Genomic DNA, 24,407 nt, shown 5'->3' on the forward strand with positions numbered 1-24,407 from the left:
GTTGTTCTTTCGTGAGGAAAGAATACTACGAGACTTTTAACACTTCCTCTACCTGCCCTGTTTTGTCTTCGCGACAGCGGTCATCTTCACCTCGACATCTGCAGAGTTTCTCCGTCGCTTACAGGAGACCATAGTTGTCGCATTTTACTGCGAAATTTGATGATTCAGCAAAATGATCAAGTCCTGGTAATAATTTTGGACTCTTAACAAGTTTATTTCATGTTCATTTACTGTAAAAGAAACGTAAAAGTGACTGCAGATGTTTCAGAATATCCTCTTCCTCCCTGAGGGGCTTTTAATTTGAAACTCTGACGCAGGAAGTGTGTTGAGTGTCAGAATTAAGTGGAATCTAGTTGCGAAATCTGCTGAGAATATTCCTGGACGATATTAATGACACAGAGGTTAAACTTCCATATTCAATTTTCTTTTTTTTTTTTTTTTTAATCTCTCCAGAAAAGACGAGATAAAGGTGTAAGCGTGTTTTCTGTCGGAGGTCGGCGGGTTTCTCGTAGCCTTGCTCGGGTTTCAGTGTTTTCTCGACGGCGCAGACGGCCTCCTCCTCCTCCTCACGTTGACGGCAGGACAATGCAGCCGGAGATGAATGGTGATTCAAAGAGCAGCTGCTGCTTTTGATGATGATGATGATGGACGGGGGGGGGGGGGCAGTGAAGCTGGAGGCGAGTGGAAGGTTACCTGTTTCAGAGAGACAGCGGGGGGAGGCGGGGGGTGAGGGAGGGGGGTCCTACGGGGCTCAGTTTTCTCTCCTAACGACACACATGAAGAGTTTCACTCTTCCTCCCCTGACAGGCCGATGACGGGCCGTGAAAGTCGGACCGATTACGAGACGTTATTGAAGCGATCCGGTTCTCTGCCGCCGACGCACCTGACGAGGCTTCAGGCCGCGATTTTAAGGTTTCAGCGCCGTCGAAGTCCGCGAGAGTCGAAACGAACGCAGCTCGGCGACAACTCGGGAGATTCGGACGCGTAGCGCCAGCAGCCCCGCGACGCACCTCTGACCCTTTAAACTACAGCTCTCTAATCCAGATGAGGGAGAGGTTAAAGGTCAAGTAAGGTCAAGGTCTTTCCAACTCCACACCCCCCAAATCTTCACACCTGCAGCCTTCAGCGCCAAACAATTCAAGTTATATCGCTTAGGGACATTTTTTTTATTATTATTGTATTTGACTTCCTCTGCAGACACAAAATATTTTTTTTGTTTAATGTGTTGTCCCAAATTCAGTCAAACCTTTTAAACCCGTAAACAAACTTTGGAGTTTAAAATCTGTGGAATTTGAATTTCAGGTTTAAACCCAAGCAAAAAATAAAGAAAGCAGAAAAAAACATGAAGAAACTCAATTTGTTGAAAGGTGTAAGAAAACACTTGAGTGTTACGATATTCAGGTGTTTTTTTTGTTTTTTTATAGTGTATTTATAGTGTAATACATGAAACAATAATATATACACTTCAAGAATATACAATTACGGACCAATTAAGTTTAAGGGAAAAAAAATCTTCAAAAATAAACACCTTCAAAATCGTCTGCTTGCTGATACACTGATGAAGTGAGCTTTCCTTCATAATAAAACAATCCGTTAATTCACAACATATTTAATCATCAGGAAATATCAATGATGGACGGTTTCATGGTAAAAAAAAACTTCTGTCGCTAAATTTGGAGTTTCTCTCTAATTGCCTGAACGTAAATGTGAATTCATTTTCCTGATCCATATAAGTAAGAACAACAGAGTTTATCCCAACTGATCCAGGAACAGAGCCCGTTGATCCGAGAGTACCCCCCCCCCCCCACACACACACACACACCTCTTCCTCCTCCTCCTCCTCCTCCTCGTCGACAGTGATGCTGTCTAATGGTTTTGTTTGACAGAGATTTACTCCCGTCGCTATAGGCTTAGCGCCCGGGCTTCTTGTTTTGTCGAGGACCCTCTTCACCTCCACAAAGACAACTGGACCGATTAGAAACCTTAATTAGGTCAAAAGTCGGAGGACAATCTGCGCTACGCTGACGACCTCACGGGACGAAGCTGTGATTCTGTCCACGACTAAAACGATGAAAAAGCATCCGCGATAAGAGGTCGTTTTTTTACGGGTTTGGGCCTCGTTGCAGAAGACGGTTCCTCCTCTCGCTGCCCACATGTTTGTTAGGTTGATAATAACCGTACAGTTGTGAGGGTGATATTAAAATCTTCTCATCTAACTCGGGGCAAAAAAAAGAAAGTAAACAAGTTTCCCCCCAAAAATGACAGACTCGTCCTTTAACATTCACAAAGTGCTTTGAGCTGCTAAACAGAACTGTAAAAGTGTGTTAATCTTACACAGGCAAAAAAAAAAAAAACAGACAGTCGTCAGGTTTCAAATATAGTCAATAAAAACATTTCCTAAATGCTTTGATAAGTCGGCTTTACTTTTTTTTAAACATGAAAATTCCAAATGAGCTTTTTTTTTTTTTTTGAGTTTTTTTCTCATTAGAAAGTATTGAAATTGAAAAGCAGGAAGAGCTGAAGGTGAGTTGAATGTACGGCATCCCTGAGATGTCAAAACACTCCAATGTAAAAAATGTTTTAAAAATAAAAAAACAAACATCTTTTTAACTTTAGCAACACACCCACAGCTTTTAGAAAATGCGCTGCAAATACTCTCAACACAGAAAAGTTGCAGTCAACACAACAGAAGTGTTTCCTGAGAACAGTGACAAGTGAAGATTTGAGGTTTTTTTTGTTTATTTTTCAGACGTGCACCACTTTTAAGCGTCCTCCGGAAACACTTCCATTATGTTCGCTGAAATTGTTGCAAAGTTTTGTCGTGATGGATGAAGATGCTCTTAGACATAAACCCTCTTTTTTTTTTTTAATTCAGTTTAACTTTTAAAACAATATTCTGGTTTAAATGCTGTCGTTATCACCTGGACAGCCTGCAGCAGTAATAACACCCGTCAGATCGGGATGTCGGGTTTGTGAACACGTCGTTGATAACGCCCCCCCCCCCCCCCCAAAAAAAAAAAAAAGAGTCACTTAGTCAGGAATGTGAAAAATGAAGCCTGACAGGATGCTGCAGGGCATTCTGGGTGTTAATGTGTATGTGTGTGTGGGGGGGGGGGGGGGTTCAGATGTGATTGACTCCTCAGACAGAGACTGGCTTTCTTCGGGGGGGGGGGGGGGACTTGCCCTTGAGCCGCTCAACCACAGCGGGTCACCAGGCAGCTACAGACTCAGTCTCTGTGTGTGTGTGTGTGTGTGTGTGTGTGTGTGTGTGTGTGTGTGTGTGTGTGTGTGTGTGTGTGTGTGTGTGTGTGTGTGTGTGTGTGTGTGTGTGTGTGTGTGCGCGCATTAATTTAGCTGGACGATCACTAAACCGTTTTGTTTTTATGATTGGTCAGAATATTTCATGTGGAAACCAGATTGTCAATTACACACAACAGAAGAAAGAAGCATCACAAACGGGGCCAGAAAACCAAAACCAAAAGTTACATAATTTTCCTTTATGGCTTGTCGTCTCTACACTCTTCTGAATCTCAGATTTTTCCGGTCTACTGATTCAACCAAAGAAAGAAAGAGTTGCGCTCACCCAGTAAACTTCCCCACTTTTTCTATAATGTAAGTTCCAACATTATCTTTCCTCAGAAACTTGGAGTTTTGTTTTTGTCCACCTGATAAATGTAAGTCCAACATTCACTGGGTTTTTTTTGCTCGGGTTTTTGTCTCCACCACCTTCCAAAAGAGAATATCTGGCTTTTTAGCTGCTACGTGTTCACCTTTGTTCACCGGCTTCTTTCTAACGGTCACTGCTTGCTGTTAAGAGCTTAGCAGATAGTGTAAAGGTTTTTTATTTTTATTTTTGTGGTCCAAAATGATGCTATGATAGCAAACCATGACACCTCATGCCATGAAGCTCCATACTCCCAGAATAACTGAGTTTATACAACTTGCGATAAGGGTTCACGAGTTGATGTTGTTGCACGTTCAACGGTTAAAAACAAAGATGAGAAACTACTGAAATATCTGGGAATACTGTGGAATGGCAGCACCCGGTTTGGTGGTTTAACTTGGATCAATTCTGGTGGTGTAATCCATCACTGAAACATTCACAGCAGTTAAACTCTCTTTTCTGATATGCATCACATGTGGTGATGTTACAATCATATTGTAGTATAACGACTGCTCTTTGATTGACGTTTGAGCGAGTGCATGTGTGTCCCAGAGGATTACTGGTACTGGAATTTGCGATGGATTTGGAGTCATCTAATTTCTATACCCCGTGTTTTATCACTATGACGACCATCGCTTGAATTTGATGTCATTTCGTCGGGCCGACCCGAAAAATGGGAGTCGTGGATCGGCCCCACGTTATTCGGATCGGCTCAAAAATGGAATGGGTTGTGCCTCGGCTCGTGCCGCACCCTTCCGCCAAGTTTCATCGAGATCGGGCCGGTCGTTTTTTTTTTTGTTGTTGTTGTTTTTTTGGCAGACACACAAACAAACAAACAAACTGCACCAAAAACATAGCCTCTTTGACAGAAGTAATAACAGCTGCTACGACTCCGGTGGTCGAAAGGGAGTCGGACAATGAAGAAAACACCGTCGGTGTTACCTCCCTGCAGTGACGGATCATTATTTTTGAGTAGACCCCCCCCCCCCCCCCCCCTCCCACTCCACCCCACCCACACCGATCCTGCAGGCTTCAGACCTCCTGCAGAGCACTGATAATTTGAGGTCTGCTTCAAATTAACCTCACTGGTGTTCTTTTTGTTGTTGTTTTTTTGGTTGGGTTTTTTTTACCTCTTCACGAGTGGGCCGTCCCGTGGACGGAGAAGTGGCCGCTGAGCCGACTTTATTGAGTGACTGTAGAAACCAGGTTCCAGGGTGAATATTTTCAAGATTTCGAAGAAAAACCTGCCTGCATCTGTCGGACTAATGATTAGTTTGAATAAACAGATGCATTTTTAACTTTTTTTTTTTTTTTTTTTTTTTTAACCTTAAACCAGAGAATCTCTCGTCAGCATGTTCTTATGTCTCCTTTTAACCATTTGACGCATTTTTATAAGACAAACTATCTCCTCTAGTTGATACTGACGTTCAAATTATGACGTCTGTAAAATGTTTTGTCTTCAGTTTGACCTCAGCAGAAGCTACAAGGCCAAATATTCTGTACAGGAAAAGTCCCTCCCCTCCCCCCTCCCCCACCCCTCTTAAAAACACCCTTAAAATACCAGAAAAGAAGCTTTTTCAAAATGTAAAAGTGATGAAGTCGCATCCAGAGGAAGAAAAAACTGTTCAGCTTTGTACTCGGACTCGGATGATAAGCAGCTGTCCACCGAAAACCTTTATCCAGCCTCCGACTTGTGTTCTACGAGCCCAAAGCTCAAATTTACCATCTCTATCCGCCGTATGTCGCCTCTGTGGAAGGTGACGTGTAAGATAAGTTGTGCGGTGTTGGTTTTCAAACCAGAAGAGGAAGGCACACGTTCGTGTTAGGTACAGGTACACTTCATTCGGAGGGTTTCTGCTTCAGCGTTTTACATTTAAAGGCAAAATATTGGACTTTTTGCTGGAGACGTACAAAAAAGAAAATCTGAAAAACATAGGTTATTTTTTTTCTTCTCAATTATACCGTGATTTACAGATGTTATCAAACGTCCTTCCTTCATTCCCTCTATCCGTCTATGTTTCTTTTCTTTTTTTCTTTCTTTATTTTCTTGTCTTTTCCCCTTATGTCCTGAAAACCCCCTTTCGAAGGGAAGATAGTACTTTTTTTTAAGGATGATTGACAGGTAAACTCTGCGTTTATCAGCATTTATTTAGCTTTTATTTTGAAGGACGTTGCTCGTCTCGGGCCGGAAGGGTTGATGTCGTTGTTGCTTACGGTCGATAGACGTTTCACTTTGAGCGGGAAACCAGTGACTTGCCGCCACATTTCAAACAAAAAACAAACAAACAAACAAACAAACTACTCTTCGGTTCACTTTGTTCACGTGCTGATGCTAACTAGCTTCGTGGCTATAAATGTCGTTTTGGAAGACAGCGTGTCGATTTAAACATAATAAAAGATGAGGAAACCCGATTGTATTCTACCCGTCGGAAGACTTTCTTTGGACCGTCTTCTCGATCCGCCAGGCTTCCCCTCTACGCTTCATACCCCTCTGGTAACGTCAGATGAAGTCTCGTCAGGAAGGATTATTACTGTTTGACCAGCATCAACAGATCATGATTCATGTCAAAGTTCTACTACCTCGCAAGTAAATCACAACAACAACAACAACAAAAAAACACTTCAAACTTCTACCCACTCTTCATATCTAGTTTCAAAAAGCAGATTTTTTTTGGGGGGGGGATCATTTTTAACATCCAACGTATCAATTTAAAACAAAAACAAAAACAACAACGTTAAAAACTTACATTTTGTTTTTAGGAACATTTCCTGTTGTGGTTCAGTTTTCTATTGCCAGCTGTTTTCTGTTACGTATCGTCATTAGTGCGACATGAAAATATGTTTGCTATGTCTTCTTGGAATTCAATCATTGCAGTTTGTCCCGCTGATAATGTGACGGCGAAGTCGCCGTGGCAAATTAATCCTGGTACTTTAATGAGTTGAATTTTAAAGAATGTGTTGTATCTTGGAATTTCTTTATTTAATTTGTCTCGGGGTTGTTTTTTTTTTGGACGTCCCAGCTCTCGGTCCGGCCTCGGCGTTTGCTCTGGACTCGACTCGCTCGTTCATAAAGCGAGAAAAAAGCGTGAGAGAAAGTCTAAAAATAAACACGCGGAACTTGTGGTAGCGACCTGGCAGCGCCGACGTCCAACATCTGGCCTCCGGATAGTGAATAAAAAAAATAAATAAATAAAAAAAAGGTGCCTCTTGGTGGAAATATCACTGCTGAAGTTGGGAAGGAAATTTGAACTTAAAAAAATAGAAAGAAATATAATTCGGGTGATTTTAGGTAAATTCTAAACTTCTTTTCAGCGTATCCGCGTGGGATTCGCGTTGTCGTATTTCACCCCGGCTCACATCTAACACTATTTCTTTTTTCTGTTTTCCTGATCCAGGTTTACACCTACAAGCAGAACGCGCTCACCAGGCAGAAAGTGCAGCCCATGCACCGCAGCAGCGTCCAAGGGGTGGAGGACATGGCGTCCCTCGAGGACCTCCACGACGGCGCCATCATGCACAACCTCTTCCTGCGTTACCAGCAGAGACACATCTACGTGAGTTTCCCCCGTTCGAGCTATAATTTGACGACTTTTAACGCCGACTCGAAGACGTTTTCCCGCAACGGCGTCGGGAGTTTAAAGAAGGTGTCTCGGTGTGAATGGCGTAAAACGGATCGCTAAACTCTTGACGTTTGATTTCCACCTTCGAGGTCGGGATAAGCGCTCGCAGAGATAAGCCGAGGTGTGAAAGGAGAAAAAAAACAACAACTTGCTTCTCTCTGCGCTACGCGTCTGCGTCGGCATCTGGGTTTGTCGGGGCGCGCTGCCTTCATTTAAACCGCTCTGGTGCAGGAATCTCCCACCAATCTGCTCAATCGTTACGTAACGGCGGCGATGACCGTCTCGACGCCGACAGATAAGCGAAGGAGACGGACCGGTCGGACGGCGAGCAGGAGGGATGTGAAAGAGATCCCGTCGATCTGGAGCTGATCCCAAAAGGGAAAATCCGAACAATCTGATCTGTAAAAAAAATATATCTGAAGATAAAAAATATCTGTTCCCTGTGGGTATCCCGTCAAAAGAAGTTGAGGCTTTTTTTGAGGGGGGGTTTCTGATTTATTACAAACGGCTTGCGGTGAATCTTGAGGTTCACTAGCGTGCCTTGCACGTGTGAAACTTCTGGAAAGGTGCGTTTAACTGTTCGGAGTTCAGATACGTACATACTGGAAACACATGCACAGACGGAGCAGGTTATTCACGACTGATTTAAGAAGATAAAAACCTCGCCGGGCTTCTGGTTTTGTCTTTTTTTGTAGTTTCTACTCAGATAGAACTTTTTTTTTTAATTTTTTTTTAAATCTTTTTATTGACTCTTTTTCACCTCAAAATGAATTTAACAGATTTGAATACAATCCTCTAAAACGCAGTTTTGGTGTTGATTCTACTTTTCATCCGTTCATTTGGATTATAGTCGGTGTAGTATTTAGAAATTTGGATCTGCCTCTTTTTTAATTTGTCGATTCGCTCAAATTTACTAAGGTTGGATGCTGATTGTCTGTAAATGGCGTCATTCACTTTGTTTACATCCCCAAAAACATGTTCAGAAAAAAAAACAATAGTAGATTTGATTATTTCTTAGAGTCAAAAAACATCTGAAAATATGACCTGAACCTAAAACTACAAATCACAATAGTTCCTTGACTATCAGCTAGAACTGCAACAATTAGTCGATTAATCAATTACTTGATGAACGGAAAATGATTTTCCAACTTTTTTGATAATTGAATAATTGTTTTTAGTCTTTTTTTGGTCAATTAACAAAATTAAGTGTCCAATTTCTTACATGTGAGTACTTTCTGGTTCCTTTAGTCTTCCTGCGATAATAAACTGAATATTTTCGCGTTGTCAACTATTGATCAGAAAAAAAACAAAGGCATGTTTAGTGCTGCACCTTCAGCTTCAGGAAACACTCGGAGGAAAAGACCAAACAGCTAAATCCATAAATCAAGAAAACGACCGACGGATTAACTGATCATAAAAAAATAACCGTCATTTGCGTTCCTCTTATCAACAATCAAGTTAACAAACACCTGCTTCCTTTGTGCTATATGTAAACCCACGCATCGGTCGTCTCCTATTTCCCTACAAAGACACACATCAGTGCCCTAAAAGCAAATCCAGAAATGTTCTCACATTCCCTCCTAAACTGCCTGTAATGAGATAAATTAGGTCGTTTAAAAATAACAAATTCAGTTGGATTCGAAGTCTGAGCTTTGACTAGTCTGCTCAAGGACTGTTTTTATCTGTCCTTTACAGGTTTATGTTCAGGGTCACTGACGTGTTAGAAAGAAGGTTTTCAGACCTGGCCAAGGCCTTTAGCCCTTTGGTTTTCATAGCTTCTCCAAATCTCCCATTTTCCTTTGTTCTTAAAACAGCCTGTTGCTTCTTCACTCCATAGAAACAGAACACATTTCAATCTTTTGCATCAGATCTCTATTTTGAGCTTTTGTGGTCCTGACCAATGGCAAAGGTCGCTTTATATACTGCTATTTTATTTAAAAAAAAAAAAATTGTCCTGCTCTTATAAATGTAACACGTAACACTTCATTACGTTTTCCTGAGGCGGCTTATTTCTCAAAGAATTTCCTTTATCTACATGAATTTAATAGAGTACTTGTGCAGGTGGGTGAATACTGAAGTGTCTTAAGGTGTAGACACACTAGAAATGAATCTATGAAGGCTGTATTATGTTCTCGTACAGGAATTGTTGCACTAATGAAGTGGAAGGTGATTAATCCCACACTGTCCTGCTTTCTACGCAGCCGGCTAATTAGCAAACAAAGCAGCTCTGTTGCTGTAGAGACAGCAAACTTTATTCCGCAGATGAAAACAAAAACAGCAACAAAGGAATATGTGGGACAAATAGCCCTCCGCCTCTCCTTGTGTTACTAATGGATTAATGAACCGACCCGACCCAGCAAACGTTCTCCAGCAAAACAAGCCGGCGACAAAGGCCTCCTTGTGCTCGCCGCGGTAACCTTTGACAAATGCCATCTCGTTACTTTAATCACATCTGAATGCTCCCGTATGGTCGAAATTATCCAATCAGTTCATCGCGGCTGCCCGATCTCCACCCCGACGGAGCTGCTTTTTTTTTTTTTTTTTTTTTTTTTTGGTATTTCTTAGTTGGTTTGTTTTTTTTGTGTGTGTGTCTTTCTCAGCCGGGAGCTGCAAAGAGAGAAAATTAGGCGGCGAGGTTTTAGTGGAGTGGGTCGCGGTAAAACCCAGAAGAGGAAGGGCTGTAAACACGGCGCTGAAGCCAGAGAGCCAGCGGCCAGTCGCTGATACATCAGGGATCGGATGGGAAACGGTGCAAAAGTTTAGTTTAAATGATGGTTCAGAAAGTCCCAGCTGAGATTAATGAATCCAAAAGTTACAGGCACGTACAACTACGTCAAAGTATGTTAGAACATTTATATTAAATGGTAGTTTACTGCTTATAAATGCTAGATGGCGACTATAAAAAAAAGTCACTTTTTACACTATAAAAATTGCTGCCGTTGCGAAAACTACTACTAACATTTTTACTGCCACCATATCTACTAACACAGCTACTACCAATACTTAAATGACTGGGTTATAATTCAGTCGTGTGTATGGAGAAACAGTTTAGAGGTCTGGATTTAAGGCACAATGTAAATCAGCGCTTTAATGCCTCATCCAGTTGCTGCACGCGGACCGCTGAATGCTTTCACAGTCTGGAGTTGGTCATGTTTCTTCTCTGTCCGTGATGAAGCGTGGCTGTTTGTCCTGACGCCAGAGTTGACGAGCGAGTCCTTCTAGAAATGTGTCACGTCACATGTTTTTTATTTTAATGCCATTGCAGTCAGAAACAGAATAAAGTCAAGAAGACAGTCTTCTGCAGTCATGCTCAGGTCGAAGTGACTTCCTCTACTTGCATGTAGAAGTATGAGAAGGCGTGCGTGCCCCTGATGGGAGCCGATATGCGCAGTTTCTACTTTTCAAAAGGTCCTTTTCAGCCAAATGTCCCCGGTAAACTCTGCAGGCGACATGCAGGTGAAGTTCTCGACTTTGCGTTCCCGGAAAAGGTCCCGCGGTGAAAAAAAAGGGGCAGCGAAAGGTGAGGTGACGCTCTAATGCGTGAAGTCAGAGGCGTCAGAGCGAGGGGGCCCCGTGTCATAACCTGTAAGGGGGCGCCCCAAATTCCTCAAAGCACCCCTGTGGATTTCGGAAAGAATTTAAATGAGAAAAATTAATGAGCACAAACGGAGTAAATTCCAGACCTGATGGACTCGACACCTGTCTCATAATGACGACGACGACGATGGTAATGAAATAGAAATACCTTTTGAAATGAAACGAGGAACGGACGAGTTTATTAATACATTTCTGGCAGTTTTTGGCATAAATCTTTATTAAGTTGAGAATCTCCATGAGTAGCGGTTTAGTTTTTACAATTAAAAACCGCACACGATGCAAAAAAAAACTCCTTTTCTTTGAGTTTCAACAGCTACTTGGCTTTATTGTTAGCGTTATTGTTCATAGTTTAACAGGGAATTTAGCCCGGAGGCTGTCAGACTGTGTGTGTGTGTGTGTGTGTGTGTGTGTGTGTGTGTGTGTGTGTGTGTGTGTGTGTGTGTGTGTGTGTGTGTGTGTGTGTGTGTGTGTGTGTGTGTGTGTACAGTCTTTAGCCACTGTGATTGTAACCAGCTGTGCTGTCGACTGGTGGCCTCACTCGGCTCCTCTGCAGATTCCAGTGGAAGCACACACACACACACACACACACACACACACACACACACACACACACACACACACACACACACACACACACACACCATTTTTTATTTTTTTTACTCTCTCACTCAGGAATCTTTGACTCCCCCTCCACCCGTCTCTCTTTCATACACTCTGACATACATGTTCTCTCATTTTTCTATCACATGCTGTTCTTTTTTCGTTTGCCCTCCATCCCATCAATAATCTCCTGTAAACTCCCCCTCATCTCTCTTTCCACACACACACACACACACACACACACACACACACACACACACACACACACACACACACACACACACACACACACACACACACACACAAACCCTGTCTGTCTTTCAGTGTCAACACCCCTTGTTCCCAGCAGGGGGTCCGTTAAATCAAGAACTCCTCATTCCATTCCAAGCAGGGACTTTTTTTTTTTTTTAACGTCTCATATGTTAAATACATACAAAGAATATCTTCTACTCTCCTCATTATTTGCACAAATACACTTTTTTTTTTTTTTTTTTAGAAGCTTAAAAAGAGGTGGTTTTTTTCAGACCACCAGGCTTGAAAGTTTGCTTCAGTGCACCGGTCACACCAGCGGTGAAATTTGGGAGCAAAAAACACCAGATTACTTTTTAAGAGAAGCTCAGTAAGGCTACAAATGACTACGAGGAACCTACTACAGCTTTTTGAGATTCATATTTTTGTAACCTCTGGTCTATCTGGTACTTTTGCATGCGTATTTTTTTTTTTTATTATTATTATTTCTGAATGACCTGATTAGAGATGTAACCTCAATTCAATTTGATTTACATAACCTCGATTTATTGACGGTAAAGCGTCGCTCTCGCTTCTTCTCTCTCGCTCCTTATTCCTGGTTCTTGAACCCTCCAGATCTCTCTATTCGTTGAAGGTCACCACGGTCAGGTTTGTAGTTGTTCAGTGATGCAAATCTCGCAAACTTCACAGAGCGCCGGGCTTTTTGTAAACACGACACACAGAATTACCGGTTGAGACGTGGCGGTTGAGGCGCGCTCTGAACCCTCTTTTTAACCAGCTAGCACAACTGATTCATGTGAAGCTGCCGCGATCCGGTCGGGCCTGACGGTTCAGCTTCACTTCACTATTTACAAACGCGAAACGCACAATCCCGATGCAATCGATGCGTAGTCTCGATGAACGCAAGAATCTCGGGAATCTAAAACGTGCTCGTAAGCTTGATTACTTTCCTTTTCATAAGATTAAGCGGAGATTAACAGGTTTGAAGAAGTTTAACAACACTCGAGGAACACAAATCACATCTATCTATCTATATACGTATCTACAAGTCGCCGCTCAGCCGTCCTTCCGGGTCCGATCGAAGCAGCTCTGGTTTGTTTTCAGGAAGCGGCGGAGTCCCTCGGCTTCGGCTTATTTGAACAAGTCGCCGTGTCAGCTGCCGGCCTCGCTGACGGACTGCAGCCGGCAGCTGCTTCTCCGCTTTCACGAGCTCCGCGACGCCGTAACCGCCGAGGGAAGGAACGCATCGGCCCGGAGGAATGCGGACAAACTGCCCACTGACAGCTGCTAAAAAAAACACAGACCCCATGAATGGATGAATGATTAACCTTCTTATCACCTCGTTTGTTTGTTTTCTTTTCACCCGCAAGCAAGGCAGTTAATGGGAAAACTGTGTATTTACAGTAGATATATATTCTGGTGCTTTTTTTGTTGTTGTTGTTGTTGTTGTTTTTTTTGGGGGGGGGGTCAATATCTGAAAACATACCGAATAATCTTTGCGTAAAGTCTCACAGAGTTTAATTTAAAATGACTCTCTCGTATGACACTTTTCATTTCAACTATCATTCACATAGATTACATGTCACTATTTTCCCACACTTACATATCTGGTGGTTTTGGAATTAAATCAACCACACGCACACGCACACACACACACACACACACACACACACACACACACACACACACACACACACACACACACACACACACACATGTCTCTTCGGACACACAAAAACACAAACCCACTTTACTCCTTCCGAAAAAGCAGTTGTGTAGAAGATAAATTTACAGTCTTGGAGGTTTCGGCCAAAGCTGTCGTCCTGATTACTGTCAGATGTGAAAAAACAGTCTCGCAGCCAACCACGCTTCACACTCTTCTGATGTCATTTCCTTTAATTTATACATACATATATATACACACACACACACGTATATACACTTTCTTTGTGATGTCATTTCCTGTGAGGGTAGATTTAGACCACAGGTGGTAGATCATTTTTTTGCTTCGAAACATGCTGAAATAGCGTCGGGGAGGGAGGGAGGAAAGGGGGAGTCTTGAATTCGTGGAATGTGACAGACGTAATGGACCGTGGCGGTTTTATGCAAAATTTTATGCGCCGTATTTTTTAGCATTTTTTGGGGGGGGTTGCTAATTACATTTTGGCAGAGGTTAGTTTGTTATGTTGCCGACAGGAAAAATAAAAAAAACATATTTGTTTGGAATCGGGTGTACAGATTGGCTTTGGCTCGCTCGAGTGGATTTATAAAAAAAAAAAAAAAAAAAAATTGTAGTTCAGATCTATGACTTTCTTCTGCTGTCATTAAGATGTGGCTTTTGACAAAAACCAAAAAAAAAATAAAAAGACTTAATTCAAAACCGCTATTTTCGAAGGTTTGGAAACATGAATCGGTCTAATTATGTTAAATTAGCCTGTTTGTTTGCTTGCTGAGAAAGTCCAACCAGCGTTGCATCCACATGGTGTTCTTGTATGAACGTGGCAGTCTCTCTCTCTCTCTCTCTCTCTCTCTCTCTCAAGACCGATTTTTAATACATTTTAATTTCAGCAGTTGAAGTAAAACCTTCCACATTTTTCTTATGTGTTGACAGTTTTATGACGCCGGGCACACCTGTCCAAACTGACCTTGCATCGTGTCAATAAACAAATAAATGATCAAGATGGCTTTATCCCGCCAGGTATAACAAATATTTAGGAACAGGAGTGCACACCCCCCCCCCCCCCACCACCACCACCTCCCTCCACACCACTCTCTCTTACATTTCCTGCCGTCAGTCTTTCTCCCCCCCTTCTGATCCTTCATGTGGGTTTTTTTTTCTTCCATCTGGTCTTCATTTCCCCTCTCGGTGCATTTGTCTGGCTCGCTCTCGGAGAGGTCTTAGTGTTTTTTGGACGAGTCCGACTGCCTGCGTGCCTCCGTCCTCCTCTACGATTACACCGTCAGCAGCGACTGACGCCTCTCCGTAAGCGCAAAGTCACCGTCGCTTCCAACTGCTAACCTGTCCCAGAACGGCAGATCCACTTTAGGTCGGTCCGACCGGAAATCTTACCATTTGTCAGAAGCGCTATAAAGCAAGATACGCAATGCCGTATCGTTTTTTTTTTTTTATATTCATCATCTTGAGTGTCAGACGCACCACACACAGATTTGTTGGCTGAAGAATGTTTTCAGTTTAACCTTTGACGGAGTGAAATGTGTTCAATGAGAATTCACCGTTAGAAATAGGGCCAATATAGCGAAAGAGAAAGTCAGCACATTCGGGACGAAACTGTCAGCAAATGAAATTCTCGTACAAACATTTGATCTCTTCTGATCCGTACGCTCATAATGGTCAAAACTGTCAGTTTAACCAAAGCTTGCAGCCAATAGCTTCTTGAGTATCGTCTGTAATTGTTGGCAGACCTCGGCTTACTTTTGAAACTATTGGCGCAAACCGTTTGGTATTGACCACGACACGCTGCCTACTACGCACCAAAACTCCACCATCGCCGCCACCGGAGGAATTACTTTAGCGTCGCCTGACTAAGCCACGCCCACCGGTCACTTATTGGTTGAGCGGCTGAGCAAACCTAAATGTGAAGATGGTTTCCAGACTATAATGAAAGCAGAGACGTTAAGTTATGTCGCAACACAGAGTATTTAGTTTTTGAATTCGGCTACGTGTCCACAGGAGAAAGAAAAAAAACACAAAACTGTAAAAAATAGATATCACATTTCTTGGTACTGCTCAGAGGTGTTTGACACCACACTTTGGAGGATGAGGAGCTGTGGTTAATCGCATCAGCCAGTTGAAAGGGGTGGAGGGTGGAGGGTGGAGGGAGGGTGGAGGGAGGGGTCTTCTGATGAGAGTCACAGCCAATTAGCTTACAGCCAGGGTGCTGCTGGGAGGGGAAACTGTTACCAGGACGGACCAACAGGGGGATTTAATTGAGTCCAAATGCTTGTAATTCATGGAGTTAAGGCCCGGCACGACTTCGCCCAAAAGGCATTTTCTTTTTTCTTTCTTTTAAACTCTCAGCGCCTCGTGTGAACTTCACCCCGCAGACGAGACGACGGCTGCCGAAGCAAAACGTGAACTTTCCCTGATTGTTGTTCTTTTTACAAAGGGAAGCGGGTTCGGGTGGGGGGGGGAGGGATGGGGGGGACGCGGGGAGGGACAGGGGGGGACGGGGACGCAGGTCAGCCTGTTAAAAAAAAACTCCTAAACTTTGTTTTCACCTGAATCCTTGTAAAAAAAACCTGGAGTCCACACTCTCGCCACACTGTACACAAGAAGTCAAGTAAAAACAAAAGAAACTGGCCGAAACATTACACGACGCTACGCAAGCGCCTCGCGGAGAGCGTCTAGCACTTCTGTCTTGCATCTTATAAGCCGACAACCCCCCCCCCCCCCCCCCGCCCATTGCTGGGCTGATTTGCACAGACAGGATAGTCTGGATCCAGTATTTGTCATGTAAATGCCGTCACAGCCAACTGCCATTCAAATGTATTTGCATTCAGGCAGATTGTAGGTCAGTCAGTCAGTCCTGTAGGACCTTCAAACGGGAGATTAGTGCCAGGTGATAAAAGGTGTTCGTACAGGACTCCTCAGCAGATGGTTTTAGGTTGTTTTTTTCTACTTTTACCTCGTATTGTCTGTGAAAGCCGGCGTGAAGTGGCGTTTCGGGAACATCCTGCTCCTGCAGTTCGGCGCATTTCTTATCTAAACAGGATGTTTGTTCAGGATATGAGACATGGGGAGGGAGGGGGGGGTAGGTTCAAAAGTGTAAACTCACTGAACGAGCTTGAAGAGAGGAAAGCTATTAGATTAGAAGGGATTGGTTTCGTGGTTCTAACAGGTCGAGGTCGGGTTTTTTTAAAGTAAAAGAAAAAAACGTGACATTGTGTGACGTGAAAAGCCTCGTCATCAGCGTTACATCGTTACCACGGCAACCCATGCAGATAGGTTGGGCGATGTCCGGACGCACCGAATCTGATCTGTTTACTTGCAAATGACGCTGCAGACAGTCTTTGGGAAACAAATCCGATTTGCCTGCAGTCTGAAACAAAAGCGTCGATACGCCGCCGGTTGAACCTGGACATCAGTACCGGCCTTATATTGGAGCCGAGTTCAGTTGTAATCTGCTGCCATGAATTTAGAGGATAAAAAAAAAACTTCTTTTAGGAAATTACTGATGCTTTTTTTTTTTTTTTTAAACTACACATTTGTGATCCGATTTTTAATAAGTGTATTTCGTCGACGGGAAGCAACGAGCTTCACACGGAGAGCCACAAAACTAGGTAGTGGAGTCAGAAAGTATTGACATATTGTTGAGTTGCTGGAAGTAGGAAAAAAACATGTACTTCTATCCAACCATCCAAAATGCAACAATATTCTATTTACAAACGTATAAAACATATTATATGTTACATATATTATATCGGAGACCGTACTGGATCAATCATTAAAGCGGTTAGCAGAATGAATAAAGGACTCGACGCTTTAGTTTCACATCATTTCTAGATTGAATTCCCAGTATACATGTATATATATATTTTTATTTTTATTTTTTTTAAACCCTAAAAGGTCCAATAATCCGAAACCCTTCCGCTCATTTTTTCCCTGAACTTTAAACACACAAAGACGAGCTTTTTGAGAACATTTGTCACAACTTGGACCTGAAAGTGAAAATCTCATTACGGCCGAGCGCAGTGTTCCCATAACCACACATTAAGGTTGTGAGAGTCGTGTTGCCTGGAGGAGAAGGAGGAGGAGGAGGAGGAGAAAAAACACATTAGGAGAGGAAAGAGACGGAGAGAACGGGACATTTTGTGGTCTGCAAGTCAAACGACTCGACTCCCCTCTTATCCCGTCCGATCGCGCCTCGCCGACGTGAGACAACATCTCAAAGCAAACAGAGCTGTCGTTTTGTTCTGTCACTCACTTGACAAAAATGAAAACGACCTTCCCAACATTTTCTCTGTTCTTCTTGGTTTTTAAAACAAATAATTTGTCTTTACCAAAACCAGAGCTTTTTTTGGTTTGTTTTTTCGTTTTCATTTTCTTGCTGTTTATTATTGTTTCATTTCCTATAATACAGTTAGTCAAAGTGGTATTCAAGTTTTATTATATTGGCTTCAAAGGGCAACCCTTTGCTAAAACAAGCCCATGAATTCAAAACAGGAGACTCATTTTTTCTTCTTTGAGGTCAGTAAGAAGAAAGTTTCCAAATTTCTGTTGGCAAATATAGAAAAAAAAGAAGAAAAAAAGAAGAAGAGGCTAAACGGCTCCTTTTCTAACACACCCCGCCATGCCTGAGGTGAAACTGTGTTCTGAAGTGGAGAACTCAAATTACAAAACCATAATAGCAATAATTAGGTTAATGGCAATGCCGATGTATGGGGACGAATACCAAGAATAATATGACAGGCTTTCAGCTGCCTAGCCTTTTGGTTTTCATCGTGGAGACTGATGTCTGTGAGAACCAGAGCTTGAATGGAAACACTTCTCAGGAATGAAGACAATAGCTTCCGTCTTCCCAAATGTAATATTTTCAAAAGACCAATTATGATGAATCTCAAGACAGCAGTTAATAATATTAACATTAGAAAACACTGAGCTGTATTTCAGCCATTAAATCCGGTCATTAAATGTAAATATGTAATAAAACTTGATATACATTCGCCGTATAACTTGGGCCGTTGGGCGAAGCATCAGTAATAACCTCAAGCGTTAACAGATGTAGTATTACCATTAGACATGGAGGGTCGTGGTTCCTATGGTAGCGAATAGACCATGTTCAGACCAGGAGGCAACCTCCTTCACTGGTCTATATCGTATTTTATTCGCCGCCATCTTTTTTTTTCTTTTTTTTTTTTGGAGGCAGAAGTGAGCAGGGAACAATCAAAAAGTTCTAAAACTGGTCCTGTTGCGCGGGAACAGTCAGTAGCACCGTGTCGTGCTCGTAGCAAAGGGGAAACTATAACCTTTTGTGAGTAAGTAGTCATCAGCACCTTTTTTCAATTGGCCCTCATATTTAAATGAGCTGGGGAGTAGCACAGGGTGGGTCTAACTGAGACGCAGCGGACATTAAGCCCCGCCCCCTAAACTGGAAAATCTGACTCCACCCCAGGCACGTCAATCAAATCAGACACGCCCCCCCCAAACATTGCTCTCTTTAGGCCTAATATCTTATTAACACTTATTAACTTTTTATTTCATGAAAGAAGTTGATGCTTTTTGAATTGGAGTCAGAGGTTGTTTTTTTTTTGGAGCTCACCCCTGGTGGCCCTCGGTGGTATTGCATTTTGAGACACTTCCGCAGCGGCTTCACTTTTCAAACCTGGAGTCCATTTTTATATGAAGTCCATGCAGCGGACATAAAAAGTCAGAGAGTAGCTAGTGAACGTTTTGGAGCATTTAGCAAAATAGTTCGATATTTCAGGAGTTGGTAGGGACCAAAACGGAGCAACAAAAAAAAAAAAAAGGGGGGAATATTGACTCAGTCATCATGTCAACACAACCTAAAACGAATGATCATTTATTTATTTACACACACGAGGTTAAGGTGTTCAAAACTTGTTTTTGCTCCCTCCAAGTGACCAAATACAGTTATTGCTGTTCTAAAGAAGTATATTTTTAATTTGTTTTTGCTTCTGTTCTTTAGTACGCTTGGAGTACGTCGACTTTTTCCGACTTTTTGATAATAAACTCCCAAGTATTACTTTTCTCAGGCGACTGTAATGTCACAGCTGTAATCTAGTAGGTTCAGAAGGAGTGACTATTTTAATTTGGACTTGTCAGTTTGGAGTTTGCACAGAAAAAAAAACGGGGGGGGGGGTTGCTGGAGAGGTAAAACTTATAATAGTAGCTTTTCCAAACAGTGGATGACCTTTTACTCTCCACTACTTCTCCTGGAATGTAAGCATGTCTGAGAAATGGAAAAAAGTCTTTCAGCTTGTTTAGTTTCACCTCTTCAGAATTCACCGGCTTTGACAGCGTCGCTGTTTTTACGCTCAAGTGGATGTGAAAAAAAAAAGCACCTTTTAATGCCTCTCACCGACTTCAGACCTTCTCTGGGTTTTTACAGTGACGATGAGTACAACCGACAGGATCGGCGTGAGAAACCCCGGAGGATTCTGCCGTAACCTTTTACAACTCTTCAAACGTAGGCCGGCGGTAGAAAACATCACCGTCTGTTTTCTCACAGAAAAATACGCTGATGTTCTTTTCCAAACAGATTTATCCATTAGTCACCGCCGCAGCACTTGGAAGCCGCGGCCAAGACTTCTTCTGGCTTTACTAACTTCTATTTCAGCAAGTTTGGTTTTGTTTTTTGAACTTTGAAAGCTTGACGCCGGTTTTTGAAAAAAAAAAAAAAAGAAAAAAAAAAGGTCGAATGCGTTGAATTAGTTGCCGAGCCGGTGAAGGAGATTTTTGTGCGTTTGACTGAGGTCACGTGTCGGGCCGCTTGTTAGGTTTCGCTGTTGTCCACCTTCCTGGGAGCTTTAATCGGGGTTTTATGACTTTGTGCTTCTGTCCAAGAAAATTGGATTATGTGCAGCCTTTTGGCCCGAGTGTGCGTTTCCACCCGAGCGATGACAGGCGGCGGAGATGTTTGCCTCTGATCATCGCCGATTAAATGACGAGTAATGACACATGGGTTCAGATATTAGGCACCAGCCTTGTCATCGGGGACCTTTTTTTTTTTTTTTTTTTAAACAACTGCAAAAGTTGCCGCTTTCAAAGCATGCTTAAGAAAGCATAACTTTTTTTTACCACCTACGTACTTGTCGTGTTTTCTGATCGCTAACATGAGAATGGTGCACATTTTGAAACTATTGCGTCACTTTTATTTTGTTTACCTCCTTCGTAGGGCGTCGCTGACATTCACAATTGCTCTGCTGACTTTTTTTTTTGTAGTTGTGTTGTGCTATTTGTTTTAGTACCAGAGCTGTGTAACGATTGTTCCTACCGTGGCACGTTTACGTACAATAGTCGATACTGTTTCTTATTAATTTCTGTTTTTTTGTATTTCCTGCTCTCCGATTAAACGACATTTAATGAGGACATTGCCGTTTTCTACGGTTCTCCTGGATTACTTGTCTAAAGTCACAACAACTTTTCCTGCAGATGTTTCAGAAGAAAAAAAAAAGCCTTCTTTAGAAATTTAAGGTTTCCAGCTATTCAAATGCTAAAAGGGCTTTTAATTTGAAATCGAACCAGGAAGTCTTGAGTTTATACCAACTGTGTAATGCGGTAACATCAGTGTTTCTCCCTGTGCAGGCAGCTTTGGCAGGGTGGAACGGGTTGCCTGGTGCACAGGAACCAAGCAAATAAATAGTAGTTACTGGACGTAACTGCAGTTCTATGAGTACATTCATATTTTCGGTGATGACGGTAGGGGGGATACACTAAACTTTAATAGGGCAAACCGGAGCGGATCAAAAGACCTGCAAATGTTAAACTTCCTCACTCCGAGAAAAAAAAAAAAGTGACGCAGCGTACTCACTGATTATTCCGTTCTCACATACGGTTTCTAACATTTTATTTTTTTGTATTCTGTCCTGATCCGTAGACGTACATTGGCTCCATCCTGGCGGCGGTCAACCCTTACCAGCCGCTCCCCGGGATGTACGACCGGCCGGCGGTGGAGCAGTACAGCCGGCACCACCTCGGTGAAATCACCCCGCACATCTTCGCCGTCGCCAACGAGTGCTACCGCTCGCTGTGGAAGAGGCTGCAGAACCAGTGTGTCCTGATCAGGTACGGGGTCACGTTGCAATTTTCCATCGTATTTTGGGTTTAGTATGAGTCGCTCGAATATTTTGTTAGTTTAATCAAACTCGCACAACCATTAAAGCTGCTGTAAGTATGTCGTATTTTCTTTGGCCACTAGGGGGGGGGGGGTGAAAATCACACAGGCGCAGTAGATGTTTGGGGTAATTTGTTGTAGTTTGAGATTTCACATCTTTCCTATCTTTAAGTTCCTTGTCAGAGTTTATATCGAGCCGTCTGATTGGCCCTTTGGATAAACCTTTGTCGTCTTTTTTTTTTTTTTTTTTTTTTTTTTTTTACTCGCTCCCCCTCAGCGTGCCGAAACACTTTGATCGTGTTTCAAGTCTCCTGGGCACTTTGGCTGCACCTCTGAGGATCTGAGCGCTACATGCCTCAACACACACACACACACACACACACACACACACACACACACACACACACACACACACACACACACACACACACACACACACACACACACACACACCGTTACTATCTCCATCCTCTGTCCACTGATTTCCTTCCTCACATCCTTCCTCTTTGATTTCAGCAGGACAACTTTCACATCCGCTGTCGCTTCATTGTTTTTTATCCCACTGAGTTAAAAAAAAAAAAGGCTATTTTTACGTTTTAGAAATGATAATATTTAGCCCCCCCCCCCCCCCCCCGTCCCTCCGATTTAGCAAAGAGCGGATACAGAGTACATTGCTGTGTTTGTGCGTGCGGTTATCGAGGTATCCTGTATACGTGGCCAGTGGACTTCATTCATTCCTGTGGTGTCGTCACAGAGGAAAGACAATTATGTAAGAACACAGCAGTTGCAATACAATAGTTCAAATATTTTATTATCATTATTAGCTTTTGGAAAATTTGGAAATCCAAAAAGGTAAATCATCAGCAGACTGATGTGTTTTTCTCCGGTCGTGTAGCATGAGCTTGCGCTGTGGAGTTTATTGATATTCGATTAAATTATTTCAGCCAACGTGGAGAGTTTTTAGAACTGAGAGCTGGAATCAGACGAACGGCGATCCCGGAGAAGGAGTCGGGTTCTGGTGGCGAGTCTCGGGCGCCGCGAGCGTTTGCAGTTTTCTGACAATTAGCCGACGTTATTTTACAGCCTCGTTCGGCCCGGTTTCATTGGCGTCGGGGGGGATAACGAGACGCACATGTTTCAACGTAAGCTGGTTTTGAAGTTTGTGAGGGAGAGCGTTAGGTTTAACAGTTGCTTTGCGTTTATTATTAATGACTAAATGAACAACAGAATGAGCATCTTATTGAGATTATCATAAAAAGCCAAACACCACAGCGCTGCAAATAAGAATATTATTACTTTAATTCATTTGAGTAATTGTTGATGCTTTTATTTTGAAGGCACCGGGTCAGCTCGGGCAACCAGAACCAGCGCGGGCCGGCACCGGGGAAGGCTTTATGTTTTACCAGTGCAAGAAGCAGCAGACGTTATATCGTTTTTGTTTATTCGCTTGCTTGAAATGATAAAATAATTGTTTTTATTTTGTCGGTGTTAAGTCTGAGGACCAATCGACCCTACGGAGGTGATTTGACGCAGCAAGTTGGAGGTCAAAGTAAAACGAAGATAAATAATTGACGGAGGTGAGCCTTTTAGCTGTCACTGCGGCGTCCTCGTCCCTCGCTCGTCCTCTGGTCTCGTTTCCCTTCGTCCCTTCTGCTCAGGACACAAAGAGGCTTTTGTGCGGCGGGACGTCGGTCGGCGGGGAGAAAATAAGCGGCGTTGGCGAGCGGAGAGAGGCGTAAACACAAACATGTCGCATCGTCGTCGGGGAAGGTCCGAAGCTGCACAACGCTGCCGTTCTGTTGACACACACACACACGCACACACACACACACACACACACACACACACACACACACACACACACACGCACGCGCACACACAAACGTATCGCCGCTGCAGATCTCTTGTGTTTTTTCGAGCTCTGCCACAGACTTTAAAGTTTATAAAAACAAGTTTACCACACAATCTGTAACTTTAAGAAAAAAAAGAAAAGAAAAGCCTCCAATTTGGTTGTGTAGTTTTTCCATAACAGCAGCAGCAGCAGCAGCACGTGAAGCCATGCGATGCCAGAGAGGACGAAACCACAGACCACAGTCGTGACCTTTAACTGTTGTGTCAGCGAAAACACAACCTGATGCTTTTCTGTTCTGTCGAAATCGGAGTAAATGACACAGTGAGCTCTCCAAGAGGCCGATTATCCTCCTCTAAATCTGGTTATTTCAATGTTTCACAATATTTTTGAGGCTAAATGTCGCATCTTTTTTTCTGTCCTACAATCCATCTGATTATAAAGTTAGAAAGTCGGGAAATGGAGGTTGTTATATTAAATCTAAACACAAAATGTCCTCTGAATGGACAGCAGCTAAAACAAACAGCAATTTTAACGTGAAAGTCTTTGAAAAAAGACATCATTTCGAATCCTTTTCAAGTGATAAGAGTGTTTTTGCAGACGAATTGGGCCTCAATTCTTGCAGCTTTTATTGATGGAAGGTCATTTGAACTGCAGTCATTGTTAAAGACTCGAGAAAATCCGCATGTTTAAATATGCTGGACATTTGTTTCCTTTATGATCCAACCTCCTGCACTTTGTTGTTCTTTTTTAAGCCGACCTGTGCAATTTTATCAATTCATGCCTGACTTTTGTACGCCGGCGTTATTTAATGAACAGTAAACCTTAAAAAAAAATCCGATCTGTGTTTAAAGAGAGTCACTTTTAAACACAGGTTTTACTTTCTGTGGGTGTTTTTCTTTTTTTTTACGGCCTCTGAGCTGTTAATCAGCCTGTAATTGTTTTACCCTCGAGCAAGGCACTAAACTGCAGCTGCACCAGTGGAGCTGCAGCTCAAGCGAATATGAAGCAGA

General features: G+C 42.7%; 1 protein-coding gene across 1 annotated transcript in view; it reads left to right on the forward strand.

Moving 5' to 3' along the window:
- Positions 1 to 24,407, forward strand: part of myo10 (myosin X) — a 100,720-nt gene that overhangs the window by 31,292 nt on the left and 45,021 nt on the right. The window contains exons 3-4 of the mRNA XM_069723186.1: positions 7,060 to 7,218; positions 21,309 to 21,496. Of these exons, the coding sequence (XP_069579287.1) occupies positions 7,060 to 7,218; positions 21,309 to 21,496 (347 nt within the window). The remainder of the gene's footprint in view (positions 1 to 7,059; positions 7,219 to 21,308; positions 21,497 to 24,407) is intronic.

This window comes from Brachyistius frenatus, unplaced genomic scaffold (assembly GCF_029030835.1).
Source record: "Brachyistius frenatus isolate BFR_SWC_R1_liver_20210118 unplaced genomic scaffold, ASM2903083v1 Contig_319, whole genome shotgun sequence".
NCBI classification, from domain to species: Eukaryota; Metazoa; Chordata; class Actinopteri; family Embiotocidae; genus Brachyistius; species Brachyistius frenatus.